This window comes from Sciurus vulgaris (genome assembly GCF_902686455.1).
Source record: "Sciurus vulgaris genome assembly, chromosome: 1".
NCBI lineage: Eukaryota > Metazoa > Chordata > Mammalia > Rodentia > Sciuridae > Sciurus > Sciurus vulgaris.
In genome coordinates this window covers 177,828,578-177,844,057 of record NC_136461.1, presented here as the reverse complement: position 1 = coordinate 177,844,057, position 15,480 = coordinate 177,828,578, and the positions used below count along the sequence as shown (strand labels likewise).

At 32.4% G+C, this 15,480-nt stretch overlaps 1 protein-coding gene across 1 annotated transcript in view; it reads right to left on the bottom strand.

The window, feature by feature from the left end:
* RIMS2 (regulating synaptic membrane exocytosis 2) overlaps positions 1-15,480 on the bottom strand; it is a 631,678-nt gene that overhangs the window by 319,824 nt on the left and 296,374 nt on the right. Inside the window, 1 exon segment of the mRNA XM_079106841.1 lies at positions 5,674-6,599. Coding sequence (XP_078962967.1) covers positions 5,674-6,599 — 926 coding nt within the window.

Genomic DNA, 15,480 nt, shown 5'->3' with positions numbered 1-15,480 from the left:
TGCTTGCCTAGCACCGTGAGGCACTACGTTAAGTTCCCAGAAGAACCAAAAATGAAAAGGGGGGGGGGGGGCTCAATATATTAATTAGCCATTAATCATCAAACATCATTTCTAAATCAGTCTCCAGGTCTGAAAGAGATGAGCAAGACTGGCACCAAGGAAGTCGCAAAATTCTAACGTAAGGGAGTATCTTTTAAACCTTTCGGCCATGATCCACAGTATAAATACAGTCTTTTGTGTCCACTGATTCTACATCATGAATTCACCCAACTGCAGACATAAAATAGTTTTTAAAATATTGTCTATAATGAACATGTACAAAATGTTTCATTCTTGATAATTATTCATTAAATAATACAGTAAATAACTTACATAGTAACTTATATTAGGTATTAGAAGCAGTCTAGAGATTATTTAAAACATATAGGAGGACTGCATAGGTTATATACAAATACTATGCCATTGTATTATATAAGGGAATTGAGCATCCACAGATTTGGGTATCCACCAGGGGTCCTGGGAATACCCACATCTCACACACACACACACACACACACACACACACACACACACACCAAAAAACTAAAAACCCTAAAAAATTGTTTTACAGAACAATTACCCTTACTCTTACTCTGTATTTCTCTGATGTTTTCTATTGTATTCTATTTCATTCTTTAAATTTTTTAAATGCTGGTTTGACCCTCTCAATTGGTTCTGAAAGTGAAGAGGGGAGAAGGACAAGTGAGAGAATAAAGATGGGAGATGGGGGCTTAGAGTGAGGGGCTCTGCCCCACAAGAGTTATTTGCCAATGTCTGGAGATATTTTTGTTTGTCATAACTGGGAATGGAGTGCTTCTGGTTACTTAGCAGATATGCTGCTAACCTTAGAATGCACAAGGCAGCCTCAAAAAACAATTATCCAGCTCCAATAACAACAGTGTTAAAGTTGAGAAATCTCTTCTAGATCATTCAATAAAGAACTCATAAGAAAAATTATAGTCAATAGTACTTTATAAAGCATAAGAAAAATATATTTTAAATTTGAGAAGCACATTAATATTCAAATTCAGAGATGCTATGACATCAGCAATCTAAGCCTTATCTCCTTCCATAACCCTCAAGGCAAGAAGTATAGAGAGAGATAGAAAGAAAAGAATAAAGAACACAGTTTGCCATTTCCTAATCCAACACAAAGGACAGAGAAGTGATTATATTAACAATTTGAAAAGGAATTCCATCACACTGTTGAAAGACAAGTGTTTCAAGACGTACAGGTCCCAAAATATCAGTGGATATAACTAATGCCTTTCTCATCTAAAGTCATATAATTCCTATAGTATAATCACATTATACTACTATTATTTTAGTCTTTCAATTTTTGGAGGGTAGAATGAATGTGTTGTTCATCTCTATATTCTCCACTGGATCTAATCCCACACTCTGTAAATAAGAGGCACTGAAAAAGTACTTGGCAGAAAGCAAGTAAACAGATGTTTACATCTCAAAAGTATACTTCAATGAGTTAAAAGGTACATTCTTTTTAGCCTGGAAATAGCATGTTCAACATGGGACAGATTCTGAAAGAGTAGAAACCAAAGAAATGACCACAATCCACATGACCACAATTATATTTTCCATACAAAATTCTTGAGAGTTCTCCTATAGAAGTCTTGATCATTATAAAACATTAAATAAATAATGTAAAAATGAGAAATAATACTCCTTTTATGTATGATAAATCAAAATGCATAAATGCATTCTACTGTTATGTATAACTACTTAGAAAAAAATTTTTTTAAAAAATTTAATGATTTGACTACCTGCTACTTGTCAAACGTGTGCACGTGTGTGTGTGTGTGTATGTGTGTGTTTATAGAAAGAGGGAGAGAGAGTTTCTTTTAGTCCCTACGATTATCAAAAACTAAAAATGCTATATTCTGATTTAAAGATTTATAGGTAAGGAAACAAAGTAGTTAAAATGGTAGAATAAAACCATGTAATGAGAGAATAACACACCCAGGACTTAATCTCTTAGATTCCAAAACTTCCTACTGCACCCTCCTGTTATTCTTACACAAAGAGTGGCCAAATCACTCATGAATTATAACTATCACCATCATTTATCAGAATATGGTAAGTGAAATATCACTGATTTCAAGTATGAGTGAAATCTTGTATACTTAAAATGAAATCCATATGAATAATAAAAGAGCCAAAGCTACCAATACACCAAAGAAGCTGAAACTAAAAACTGGTTGAGCCAAAAGGAAAGAAGAGGAAAGAAGGTTTTAAGTTAAGTGAACTATAAGTTTGCTGTCAATTGCCAATTGAATTTTATTATTTAAAAAGCAGAAAAGATTCTGCTATGTAGTAAGCAGAAGCTATAACATACTAGGGCCTGGAAAGAATCCTTTTGCAATGATAGTCTTGACTGGCACTACCTATTCGGAGTTGGTTAATATTTTTAAATTAGATTACTTGATCCAAATTTGCCTTGCCCATTTTTAAGAATATACATAAAAAATAAAAAGGACCAGAAAAGTAAAGATAATGAGAGAGATATCTGAGTATCTGAACACATTTTTTGTAATTACCCAGTTTAGGGACAATTCTCTTCTTAAAGTGGGCTTGTCCTCATTGGAATGATGCTGTCACATATAAATATACAAGGAAAAACTGTTGTTTAAATGGTACTAATGAACTTCCTTAATTATTCAGAAGAAATGTCAAACATTAGTTAAATCCCAAAAAGTCCATGAATAACAATGTGAGATATCATTAAAAGTAGCTTATTCCCAAATCAGACTGATAATTTTTCCACAAATAATTGAAAATGTTACTATAATGAAGAAAAGTCTAGATATGACACATTTCATTCTCTATCCCATAATTTCTAGTCTCTCAACAGCTACAATTTCTCCTCACTGCATTTTACTATTAGGGAAATATTGAATAGGAAAAGATTACTTTATTCAGATTTCTTTCTCCAAATCTGAAAGTCAGATCTATCCCTAGAAAATACATATTAGCAGAAATTGTACACTGAGAAACAAATTATTGGATAGATGTGAAAGAGGAATACCTCCAGTGTCTACTTGGAGTTCAAATTAGGGGAGAACACAGACGTGAGTGGTATGTAGTTTCTCTATTTGATAAATGTCTCAGTTTGGTAGTACCATATAGAATTTGAATATAATTCATACGTAACTCTCTCTCTCTCTCTCTCTCTCTCTCTCTCTCTCTATATATATATATATATATATATATATATGTAAGATATTGTAAGTGGATAGTTCAGAATCCTAAAACAAAGTGTAAATATTTGAAAGGCTACCATACATAAAATGTTTTCAATCACTGTATTGGTACATCTCTGCATCATTTTATACATTTTTGTGTAGTAAAATAAAGGTATTAGTTTTTAGGGAAGTATAATACAAGTACCTAACAGAAGGAATCTAAACCCACCCACCAAAAATAACAAAATTATCTTTTTTTTAATCTATTAGTATCCATCACTCTGAAAATATGGAAAATTACCAAACCAAAGAATATTAAGTGTACTTAGGGAAGTATAGCAGTGCATGGAAAGTAAAATTCCTATATACTCCATAATAAAACTGATTAACACCTACTAGTTTCTTTGAGATATATTCAAGACATAAATTTTCTCATAACATCATTTAATGCAAAAAGTATACAATAAATCTATCATCTCATTTTTCTTAACTGTATGTACATTTTCTGTTATATAACTACCTCCTTCCCATTGAATTGTGGTACTTCTTTATTTTTATCATTTTATTAGTTTTTAATATTCTATACTAGAATTCCACTGCTCTGCTGAATTTTCTATCAATACCATACTTTTAATTACTGTCTTTTTATAAATATCTGGTCAAGTGAGTTCTTCCTGACTACTCTTAGCTATTCTTACCAGTGTTTTTCCTTCTACATTAACTTTAGAAAGTAAGATACCTCAAGGGTCCAACTAGAATCATGACTAGAATGTTATTAACCCCAAAAGATTATTTGGCATGCATCTTTACAGTGTTTAGTTTTCCTAATTGGGAATATTAAATGAACTTCTCTACTCACATCCTCCTTTATGTTATCCAGTAAAATTTTGTGGTTCTCCCCACAGTCCCCTGATTTCTTGTTAATTATTTTTAAAACAGATTTTCTGGTTTTAATTCAGAATGAGAACTACTCTTATTTTTCCTAATTAGTTTTTTTTTTATTGTAAACAAATGGGATACATGTCCTAATTAGTTTTGATATAGCATAAAATTACTATATTAATTTCATATCTGGTTGCCTTCCTGAATTCCATTTTGATTCTTGTTGATTCCTACAAAGAAAAATGGGCTACAGACCAAATAGTATGATAAAGTTGGGGGAGGATGAGGCAGGGATTGGTACAAGCAATTTGTGTTAGATACTCACCAATCTGGTGGTTATCTTGTCATACAACAAAATAAATTCCAGAAAGATTAAAAAGTTAATGGTTAAAAAAATAAAATTGACAAAATATACACCTAACTATATAACTGATTTGGGGATGAATAAAGAATTCTAAGGGTGAAAATAATAAGAAAATTATCAACAAATATCCAAAGGTTTAGCTATATTAACTTCAATATTTGCAAATAATCAAAGAAAATTAGTAAACATTGAAATGGGAAATAAATTTGGAAAAATAAGTCAGATGAGGTAAAATTCTAATATATAAAAGTTCTTAAAAATAATAAGAAAAATTAATTAATACCCAATAGGAAGAAGGACCAAAGGAATAAAGGAATGAAAAAATGATTCACAGAAGATATCAAATACCAATAAGCATATTAAAACATTCAACCTCACAATTAAATTTAAATTAAGGTGATAAAGAGCACTACAACATCTCTGGAAATCAATCTGGAAATCTGAATTAAAGATTTAAAAAGTCCAAAGTTCATATACATATAGTTTTAAATACTCAGAAACGAAGGCAAAATATTATACATAAAGATAACCATTGTTACATTATTTATATTAGCACTTGGAAGCAACCGCAATGCTTCAAATATTTAGTTTGTGATGAATTCTTAAGATAAAACATTAGTGTAGCCTTTAAAACAGAATTCTAAAGAATATCTAATAGTTTGAAGAAAAGGTTATCAACTGAAAAAAATCAGGACACAAGGTTATCAATTGAAAAAATCAGGGTACAAAATTATACATAGTATGATACCAATTTTATAAACCTATAAACTATATATGCATAGAAAAAAAGAAAGAAAAAATAACAAAAGTTTAACAACGGTTGTATTTGGAGGAAGGAAATTTAAATAACTTGTATTTTATTCTTTGTACTTTGAGAAATGTTTTGGATATTTTATACTGACCACGGTTTTATAAGGAGACACAAAAAAATGTTATTTTTTTAAACTACAGCTAATAGATATTTTTTAAATATGCCATCAAGTGACCAAAACAGACCTTTTTCTTATACATGAACAACAGAAGATACTCACTTTTTACAACCTGAGATTTTCTTCATATGACCAACACAACTAGAAGACTTGAGATAAAGGGAAGAATATCTAACTATTAAGTGTTTATTCAAAAATATAATCTAGAAAGAACACCCTTGTGTGAGCAATTACAGGGAGATGTGATTAGGGAGCTTACCTTTTTCACTTACACTTTCACTTTCAATCTCAACATCATCACAACTGGTATATTCAGGTGTGGAAGCCAACTCCTCCTCTGAACTGCTCAATGACACCTGGCGCATTTTCCCACCCTTCTTTGATTTATGAGGCTTTGGTGGTGGTGGTCTCACTGACTCTGACTGGTCTGAACTGAGAGAATCATTCCTCAACATGGTTTCCATTTTTTCCCGTTTTGTTTTCCTCACAGCAGAGCTGGGGTCTAAGTGGTGTTGTTTTCTTAGTGAGTCAGTACGCCTCATGTCCGGTCTATCCATGGGTATTGGACTCCTCCGAGGAGTAGGAGGACTATGGTTTGTGGTCCTTTGTGGGTAAGAACTTTGTCCCTGAGCCTCTCGAGTTCTTTCCATTGAATATGATCGCTGATTTTCCATAGCAGCTCTACGTTCAGATATCGATCTTTGCCTTGATGGTCGATCCATCCTTAGCAAAGAAATCCTGGAATCTTCTAGTTCAGCATTTGCCAAAGAAACATCACTATGCCTTCGCTCATGCCGTGCTCGGGACACTTCAGCATGGATACGCATTTGTTCTTCATAAGGCTGTGGCTTTACTGGATAACGGGCCAAATTTGGATCACTTCTATAGCGGGCTTGGTACTCCTCCTCTCTCCTTTGTCTTTCATATTCATCTCTGCTCTCCACATCCTCATCATCTACAATATATTCTTTGGAATGCCTATGACTTCTCCTGTTGGAGTCCCTATAATTTAGAATATCAGATTCTTCATAAAACTGAGGTTCAAGTTGAGATCGTCTATCAGAATAGTCTGATGGAGATCTGGGCATTGCGCTGTCCGAAGGAGCATACTGTGAATATTCCTCTCTTTCTTCCCTTTGGTCGTATCTTCTATTCTGATCTCTGGACACCGATGGACTTCTTTTCCTACGTAGCCAAAGTAAAAGTTCAATTAGAAGAAAACATTGAAACAATTTTATATTTTACTGATTCACTGCCAAGTCAGTGGATAAACTCAAATCAATCTTTTGACCTTATTTTTTTTTTCATTTTAAAAATACACCATTAACAAAGTTTTAGTAAGATTAATTGCATTCAGTTCAAATAGATCATTTAAAAGACATTTTGTCGTGGTTATTAAATTCCCAAAATACTATATATGATATATACTATGCTCTAAAATTAGACAATCAATCTCCTATTCTGATGTATTACAGTATTTTAACTTCTTTGCTTGTCTTGTTACACACACATCAGCTATCTCCTAATTATTCAATAGCTTAGAAAAACATCTCCTTCCATTCTCTGACACTTTCATATGAAAATTATCTGAAAATGTAATGAAGTCAAACTGACTGCCGCAAGAGTTGAATACCTTCTAAAATTAAGTGCTAGCTCTTAAAATTCATTTTTCATTCATCACTTATATCACTCCTAGTATTGGTTCATCTAAATTTTCATCATATCATTATGCTTCTATCTCATTTTTTATTGATTTAACTTGAGGTAAGTTAAGTAATAATAAATACCAACAACAATTATTCATCACAAAAACCCTAGGAGTCAGTAACAACTGCTATGTTTATTTCATCTTCTCTTGGAAGCCACATATGAACTATGGATTTGTTTGAGTCATCATAAGGCAGGGAGGCTGCTTTTCTGGGAACTCGCAGGTGAAATTCCCAGGTTTGAGAAAGCCCAGATCATGCTGGTGCCCTGCCTTAGCTCACAGCCCTAGGTTCAAACACAGCTGCCTGGAGATGAGTATAACCTGCCAAGCCCCAAACAACCTTTTTTCCCCACTCTTATCCTGTTTTTCTGAAGAAGCTCCTTACTGAATCACCTTGCCGTGTTCCACTATAAATATGGCATTTGAGGGCTTTTCTCTTTGTTAAGGTCAGACCCATCAGATCTGTTCTACCGGTAACACCCCAGGTTTGAATATATAAATAATTCTTGCCTTTTGTCTCTATTTTTAATACTACTTTCCCGGCTTTTATTTCCAGCTGACCTACACCTTTGATGGTTACCCGCTCCCTCTCCATGCACGATGTGGGCAGAATCTTCAATAAGATTAATGCCTGCTCTAGTTATCTTCACATATGACCCTTCATATTCCCTTACAGTCCAAATGAAGAGAATTTTTACTGTTTTCAATCTGTCTCTCTAATATTGGTATAAATTAGGTTAGTAGATAACATATCGTTACTAATATAATCATGATATTCTGTCAACAAAACATTCACACTGTCCTGTTCTCTGGTATGAACTCAGATAATATCTTACAACTAGTCATGTGAAGCAATGGGATTGCAACCCTGAAGATGAAACAAAAGTTTAGAATGACTGTTATGGGAATTTTTCTTGGACATAAACAAGAAACATTGACAGAGTGGAGCCAGTTTGATGACCAAGATTCAACAGCTTGGTTGTGAATTTGACTTGGGGCAGGGGCAGGAGAAGGGGAGGGAAGGGGTTCAAAAGCAAGATTAGAGCAAGGATAGAGTGGAATGCCTCAACCCAGCAAAATCAACACTCTCTTTTAAAGCCTTTCCTCTGCTATTGAATCCCCTTTCCCTCATATCTGGAATACAGTCTGCAAATTTATTTGTCCATAAGGGTTCCCCAGTGAAAACAAAAGTTGTTCTAGGTTTTTCCAGTAGGAAAGGTTTTAATACAGGAGTCAGAGCTACACGATGATTGAATAGCCTAGAGGAATGAAGGTCAGGAAAATTAAAGACAAATGATCCAAAACAAGGTCCTCAAGATGAACTTTAGAAAGTTGCTGTGAATCTCAGAAGACTTTGGAAATTTGCCCCTAATGATCTCAGTGGCCTATTGCATGAGAGTGGCCAATTAACTGGAGCTTACCCAGGAGCCTCTAAGATTTTGCATTCTGACTACCAAAAACTACTTTTTGACAATAATGACTTCCATATCTATTCCACCTTTCAAATCTCACATAAATGTAAAGCAAGGATAGACTATCATGGAACCATCAAGCAAAAAGAATTGTAATATATGAAGGAACTAGTCAGTTCCCTAATTATTTTATAATTACACAAGTGAATATGATTTAATAACAAATCTTTTAAGTTACAATTGCTACATAAAACTATGGACTCTTACAGTTTAAAATTTAAGATCAAAACGGCACCCAAAATAGATTTTATAGTATTAACCAATACAACATCATGTGTATCTGTGCACTTGCACACACATGAGTATTATATGCACCATTGGTTTTACTTTTGTCATTATTTTTGTACAAATGGCTAGCATGGTAACGGTATATCAAGAAAAGACAACTAAAGTTAAGGAATTTGTATTTCTTAGTCCTCCTTTTACTATTAACCAGTTATTTGAACCAATACAGCTATTTAATCTCAGGGAGTCTTTGCTTTAAAATTAAGAAGCATAGATTTTATACCTTAACTCATGTGATTTTAACAAGCATGTAATAGGTAAACAATAAATAACACACATGAAAATATAGACGAGGAACATAGAAATGAATAAGATATCATCCTTGATCTTAAGAAGCTGAATGATTCTAAAGCCCTCCTCCATGTAATAGTGACTACAATCTTATAATACTGATAACACAACTTCATCAACTTAATTTGCCTATCTGAAAGCTTAAAGCATTAAAAATTTCCAGTAACATATTTAACATTACACTCAGTGTTATAGAAGTATCAAGGAAAAAATAGAAACAATTTTTATTACTAACCTGAGGAAATAATAAGAATTTTTGAAAGTATGTATAAAGTGAATGTAGTGTTTTTATAATGGAGGATTCTATTTCATTGATAAATAGGATGATTTACTTCTTATTACAGAAATCAGTTCCAAAAGAAAGGACATTAATAATTGGTCACTGGCAAGCCATTAGATATATTTTTTAAAATTATATCTTAGGAAAACTGAATTCCATATTATATCCAGCAATCACTGTGTAGTAGAGATTATGAAATTTGCCTGAAGCATGTGAATCATACTGTACTTGCTGATTTGTACTGGATTTAAGTATAAATAGAACAGTGGTTAAAATCTGAAACTGGGATGACTATAGTCACTGTCACTTAAAATGGACATAGGCCTTTTAAAATATACTTTTAAGTATAGTACCTTATAGTATATAAAAATTGTATTAGAAGCAAGACAAGATTTCATTGTAAGGTTACCAAAAAATGAAGTATTTGCCATCAAATACTGTAAAATATTAAAATATTCTGTCAAAATAATTTTTACAAACTGTATCAATTATTCTTTATATTTGAAAACTTCTATATTTCTTAGTCACTACAGAATTTTCAGGAACTAAAGAAAATCCATAAAAATTAAAGCACTGTATTTCTTGTCTCTATCTTTGCTACTGGCCTTTATAAATAAGTCTTAGCATTTATTATTATCAGGTGGAAAACATTTAATAAGTTAAAAAAATAATTCGTACATTTCTCTAAAAATTCATAAGGCACTTAACAGTATTTAACCCATAAGTCATAATTCTAAGGAATGGAGTAATTAATCTAAGATGTTATATATCACTTACTCTTTCAAGGATTCTAAGAAAGTAAGAGACAGTATCCAAAACTGTGCTTTGTTTAGAATAAAATGTTTTTGTTACACTACATAGTGTCTTAATTTTCATTCCTATGTATTCTATTAAACTCTATTTTCTTATATATCAGTATATATTTAAACTTGCTTCATATTTACCTGACATATTCACCTTACTTCTTTTTAGTGAAACTTCAATTATTACAATTTTCTTTTACCACATTAAAATGACCTTAACTGGAACAAGTTAATAGAAAATTACATATTAAACATCCAAAATCTACTTTAATGAGTACCTTTTCTATTCATCATTTATTTTGTCATATGGACTATTTAATCTATTTCAAAACATTCAAGCTATAAAATACCAGATGCTCCATTATAAATGTTTTTCTGACTATCCATAATAATTTCAGTACAAACCCTATCTATTAGGCTCAAAAATTCCATGTTCCCAAAATCATAAAAAACTATTGGGAAAATTCCAAATATGAAATTTCTTTCCTATTAAAATCATTTTCCTAATTTCCCTAAGGTATTTTCAGTTTATATATTGTATATGAATTCATCATGTTTTTAATGTAATTTCCATTTTAATATTTACAATATTTGCCAACTTATCTGGTTTGTGTTGACTATAAGTTGATACTGACTATTGTTACATAAAATATCCACCAAATCTCTGAAAATACAATACTGTAAACATTTATAAAAACAGTGAAAGATTACATGAAAACTTTGGTTTTGATATGCAGAACTTTTAACTCTTTAAGATACATGTAATTTTAAAGAATTACATAATGAGTTTGAAAGTAAAGATTTTCAAGATTACTAATTACTGCAAATTTGAATTTTATATTATTTTGATTAAGCACTACCTACATGAAAAATCTCTTGCTCATAATCTCTATTATTATAGATCATTAAAAATTGTCATTTTATAAATAAAAGGACATAAAGTACAGTTGAAGAATCAATAATTTTTTAAAATCTTCATAAAAGCTTTGTAAAGCATGGATAATGTCAAATAAATGAAAATAATATTTCATTAAAAAATTACACAATGTTAATATGTAGTTTAAATATAACATCACAATCAAATTCTAAAATTGAAAGCTGTTAAAACACAGTACATCAAGAATTTAACAGAATATATGTCCCTGTAAAACATGAAATACACAGGTTCCATTCCTATAGTTCCTACAAAAAGCATTTAAATATAAAATTCAATTTATATATATCAAAAAACTATAAAATAGGTCAGTTTTTTACCCATCACAATTAATATTTAACATTTTTATTTTTACCTTTTGTTCAACCAATTCACATCTGTCGAGCATGAAGCATCATGTTGACAAAAATACATCAACAGTGTGGCAGGCAGTGCTTTCATTTAATCCTTCTAGCCCTAGCAAAATCATAGGAGCCATCCTTAATCAGGTGATTTGAAAGTATCTACTTGTTTACAACCATTTTATTTCAAAACCAATTACTAAAAAGTTACACATAAAACAACAATCATTCAAGGAAGAAGTCATAAAATCCTCTAGTGATGGGCCTGTTAAGAAAAGGGTTATTCTTTAATGCTGTTGCTATGTGGCTGTATATAGCTCGAGGTCAAGTAAGAATGTACCCTGTAAGGAGGATTATGGTACTTAGCTGATTAATGCCTCACAATACTGAACACAAAATGCAATCTAGATCCAAAGCATTTCTGGGCACTATCCTTAAAACTGGCAGCTTTAGAAATTTATAAACCATTTTCTCATAATGACAGTATTTCTAAAATGAGAGACTTCATCGTGTATGTTATTTGTAATTCTGCTGCTCTGTTTTTGCCATAAAATGTTTAATGATAATAGAATACAAAGTGGTGACAGTTTAACAGACCTATTCTGTAACTTCTTTTTAATTATTCAATAATAAATTTCTTAATCTTTACTAAAAAGACAATGTTTACCTAAAGAAAAAGCAACATTTCTGTAGAAATTTAATATAAGAACTGTGCTCCATGAACTAAGAAGTTGGTTAGACACTTAGTTTAAAACAAGTTTTGTTTATTTTATCACTTAACATCTCACTACTCCCAGCCATTCAGGGAATATAAGGGAGTTTAGGGTGGTATGGACATAGACCCTTCAGTCATTTTTAAAAGAAGAAAATAAAACAGGACAGATTCCTTCCAATCAAAAGCCAATTACTTAAATGTTAATATTATACCTCTAAGAATTATATTTAAGTGATTCCAAATAAACTTATATAAGAGAAACGGCCTGAGAAAGGACCATCCATGTTTGAGGTGTGAGGACATACATAAAAGTATTATGCTATTTTTTTGGTCTCCCAAGTATCAAGTTTTAATAAGGGTCCAGGAATTTGTGGTTGGACCACTCAACTATTTGTGCAGAAATCATCTACAATTTCTTATTCTATAATTAAGTGTAGGTTTTGCAAAGACTGTGGGGCAAGTAGAGACAAAGAAGGAGACTTTTTTGCCTCTGAGGTTCATGATTAAGTCTTGAAGATTTTTCAAGGAGAAAAGCAATAAAAATTAAAGACAATCTAGGCACAGTGGCTCATGCTTGTAATCCCAGTGGGTCGGGAGGCTGAGGCAGGAGGATCTCCAATTCAAAGTCAGCCTCAGCTGACTCAGTTGAAAGAAGGCAATTCTTTCCTTCTAGTTGCTCATCTAATTCATGAAGAAATGCCACTGGATCTACTGTCAGAATATATCCAGGGTCCAAGAACTCCTCATCACCTAAACTGTTAAAAACCTAGTGAAGTCACCATCATTTCCAATAGCTTAGCAAGGCCCTAAGCAACTTAAGAAGACCCTATCTCAAAATAAAAAATAAAAAGCAGTAGCGATGTGGCCCAGTGGTTAAGTGCCCCGGGGTTCAATCCCTGGTACCAAAATAAAAATAAAAAAATAAAGACAAATCATTTCAAAGGAATGCTAAGCAATAATAAAATTTCATTGTTTAAAGTTCACAGTTCATATCAAACTGAAAAAAACAATTTCCCAAAGCATATTTTGATTTCTTCCAAGTTGAAAGGTCCAGAAAATTTCAGAAACAACATTACAATAGTTACAATAATAGCAAAGTTTGTTCCTCTTTACTTTTTCTTTACATTCACTTTCATCAGCTCCATAAGTCTCTTGGTAGTGGTTCCTCCAACTTAAATGCACACTCTGTGACCAGTGCCTTCCTCTATTCACCTTGCTTCTTGCTCCTCTTATTTATCCATTCCAAACTTTCATTTTTATCATCTCTAACAGTACTACTGCTTTCCCTTCACTCTCCATTGACTTTCAAGGTCTCCAATTTCCTGCCCCCTTACACTCCAGAACTTTTATTTATGCTCCTTTTAAGATTATTTCCTCCATTTTTAGTTTTTTACTTTTACATATTTAGTTTATTCCCTTTATAGTTTATACTTTGGTTAATTATTTATTCAAATATACATATTTGGGGCTTAAAAAGTGTTATGAGAATTTTAATTTTAGTATTCTTTGATGAAGTATAAAATATTCTATGAATCAGATTAACAGTTTAAGTTAATTTTATATTATTCACAGTAATCATTTCAACTTACGTGTGAAAGATGAAGGTGTTAAATATTCAAATTTCTAAATGCCCAATTGATGCTTCCCATAGTAACCCATTCTGTCTCTCCATCTCTCTCAAAATTGTCCTGTCAAAGATGGATGCAAAGACTGGGAACCATTCTAAACTAGAAGATGATTTAAACCTAAAGTAGTGATTTTATTTTTCTTCTTTTAGGTGTTCTGAGTCTACGGCAGCCTTAGAAACAATCCTCAGTAAAGAAATGTTCAGCCTCAGCAATTTAGTGAGGCCCTAAACAACTTAGCAAAACCTGTCTCAGAATAAAATATAAAAAGGGTTGGGGATGTGTCTCAGTGGTTAAGTGCCCCTGAGTTCAAACCCTGGTGCAAAAAAGCAAGCAAACAAACATACACACTCAATATATATCAAACTATAGCAACAAGCATCTCGTTTTAAAAGTAATTTACACTAAACTACTTCCCACCCAAATTCTGAGCTAATTTAGAAACAGAAAAAAGAAGTAGACGCTGGATGAAGTAGTAATGCTATTACTAACAAAACTGAAATATTGAAGAATTGGTTTATATCTGTATTAAAACTGGGTTTGCTTTCTAATACCAAGTCCCAGAATTATGCAGACATGTCCATTTAGATGTAGAAAACACTGGTCCAAGACCATTTATTTTATGACCTGCTCCTGTAAAACTTGTGGTTGAATAAGACAGAGCATGCTCTCTCCAAGCAGCACATTCCCAAGAATAAGAAGAAAGAGAATCGCTACTTAGCTCATTTCCAAAGGTTTAGTAGAACAGAGAATAGAGTGAGGCCAGAAACATTATTTCAGTGCAGCTCCATCCATATGCTAGGAAACACCGGATTTAAGAAAGAAGGTATCCTACCTACCAAAGCCCTTCAACACTGGTGTCTAGAATTGTTCTAAGTTAAACTAACTGTAGTGCACATAGGACTGCATGACTTAAGGTTCAAAATAGTGCCATAAAGGCAAAGCAAAATGGCGCCTAAGATCATCCACCCATCCTCTCCTAAACAGACCAATTTGGAGAGAGCTATATTCAAGCACCAAACTACCTTCGCAAGAACTAAGGAGAACCAGTGAGAGTCTTTAGTTATAGTAAGAAAAGACACATTCAAGAAGTTAGAAAGGAAAGAGTTCCCCACAAATCCTCTTCCTCATCTCTGAGCAACACATCCCACCATAGAGAGAGATGTTTTCCACATAGGGATAAAGAAGAAATTAAATTAAGTACAGGTTTAGACCTGACACCAGCATGAGGTCTGCCACAATGAAATCCAGTGCTGATTAGAATCTCATGACACACACCCCCAGGCCAGTATGATTTCCAAAGATCCAATAGTCAGCTTAACAACCCTAAGTATTGGATGTAAAGAAAGTGGGTCAGAAGCTGCATTTGAAGTTCCCAGTAACATAAAAAATAAACAAAACTAAAAGCAGTTACCACTAAATGGCACTAGATTATATACTGAATCTACATCTTGAAGTATCAAGAATAATATTGTTATAGATTTTTTATTACACAAAAACCTTTTATATTATTTTATATATTTAAATTGTTTATGCTACTTTTATTTGCATAAAGAATTTGAAATGGCACAAAAACAAAAGGCAGAAGATAAATGAATAAAATAGAAATAGA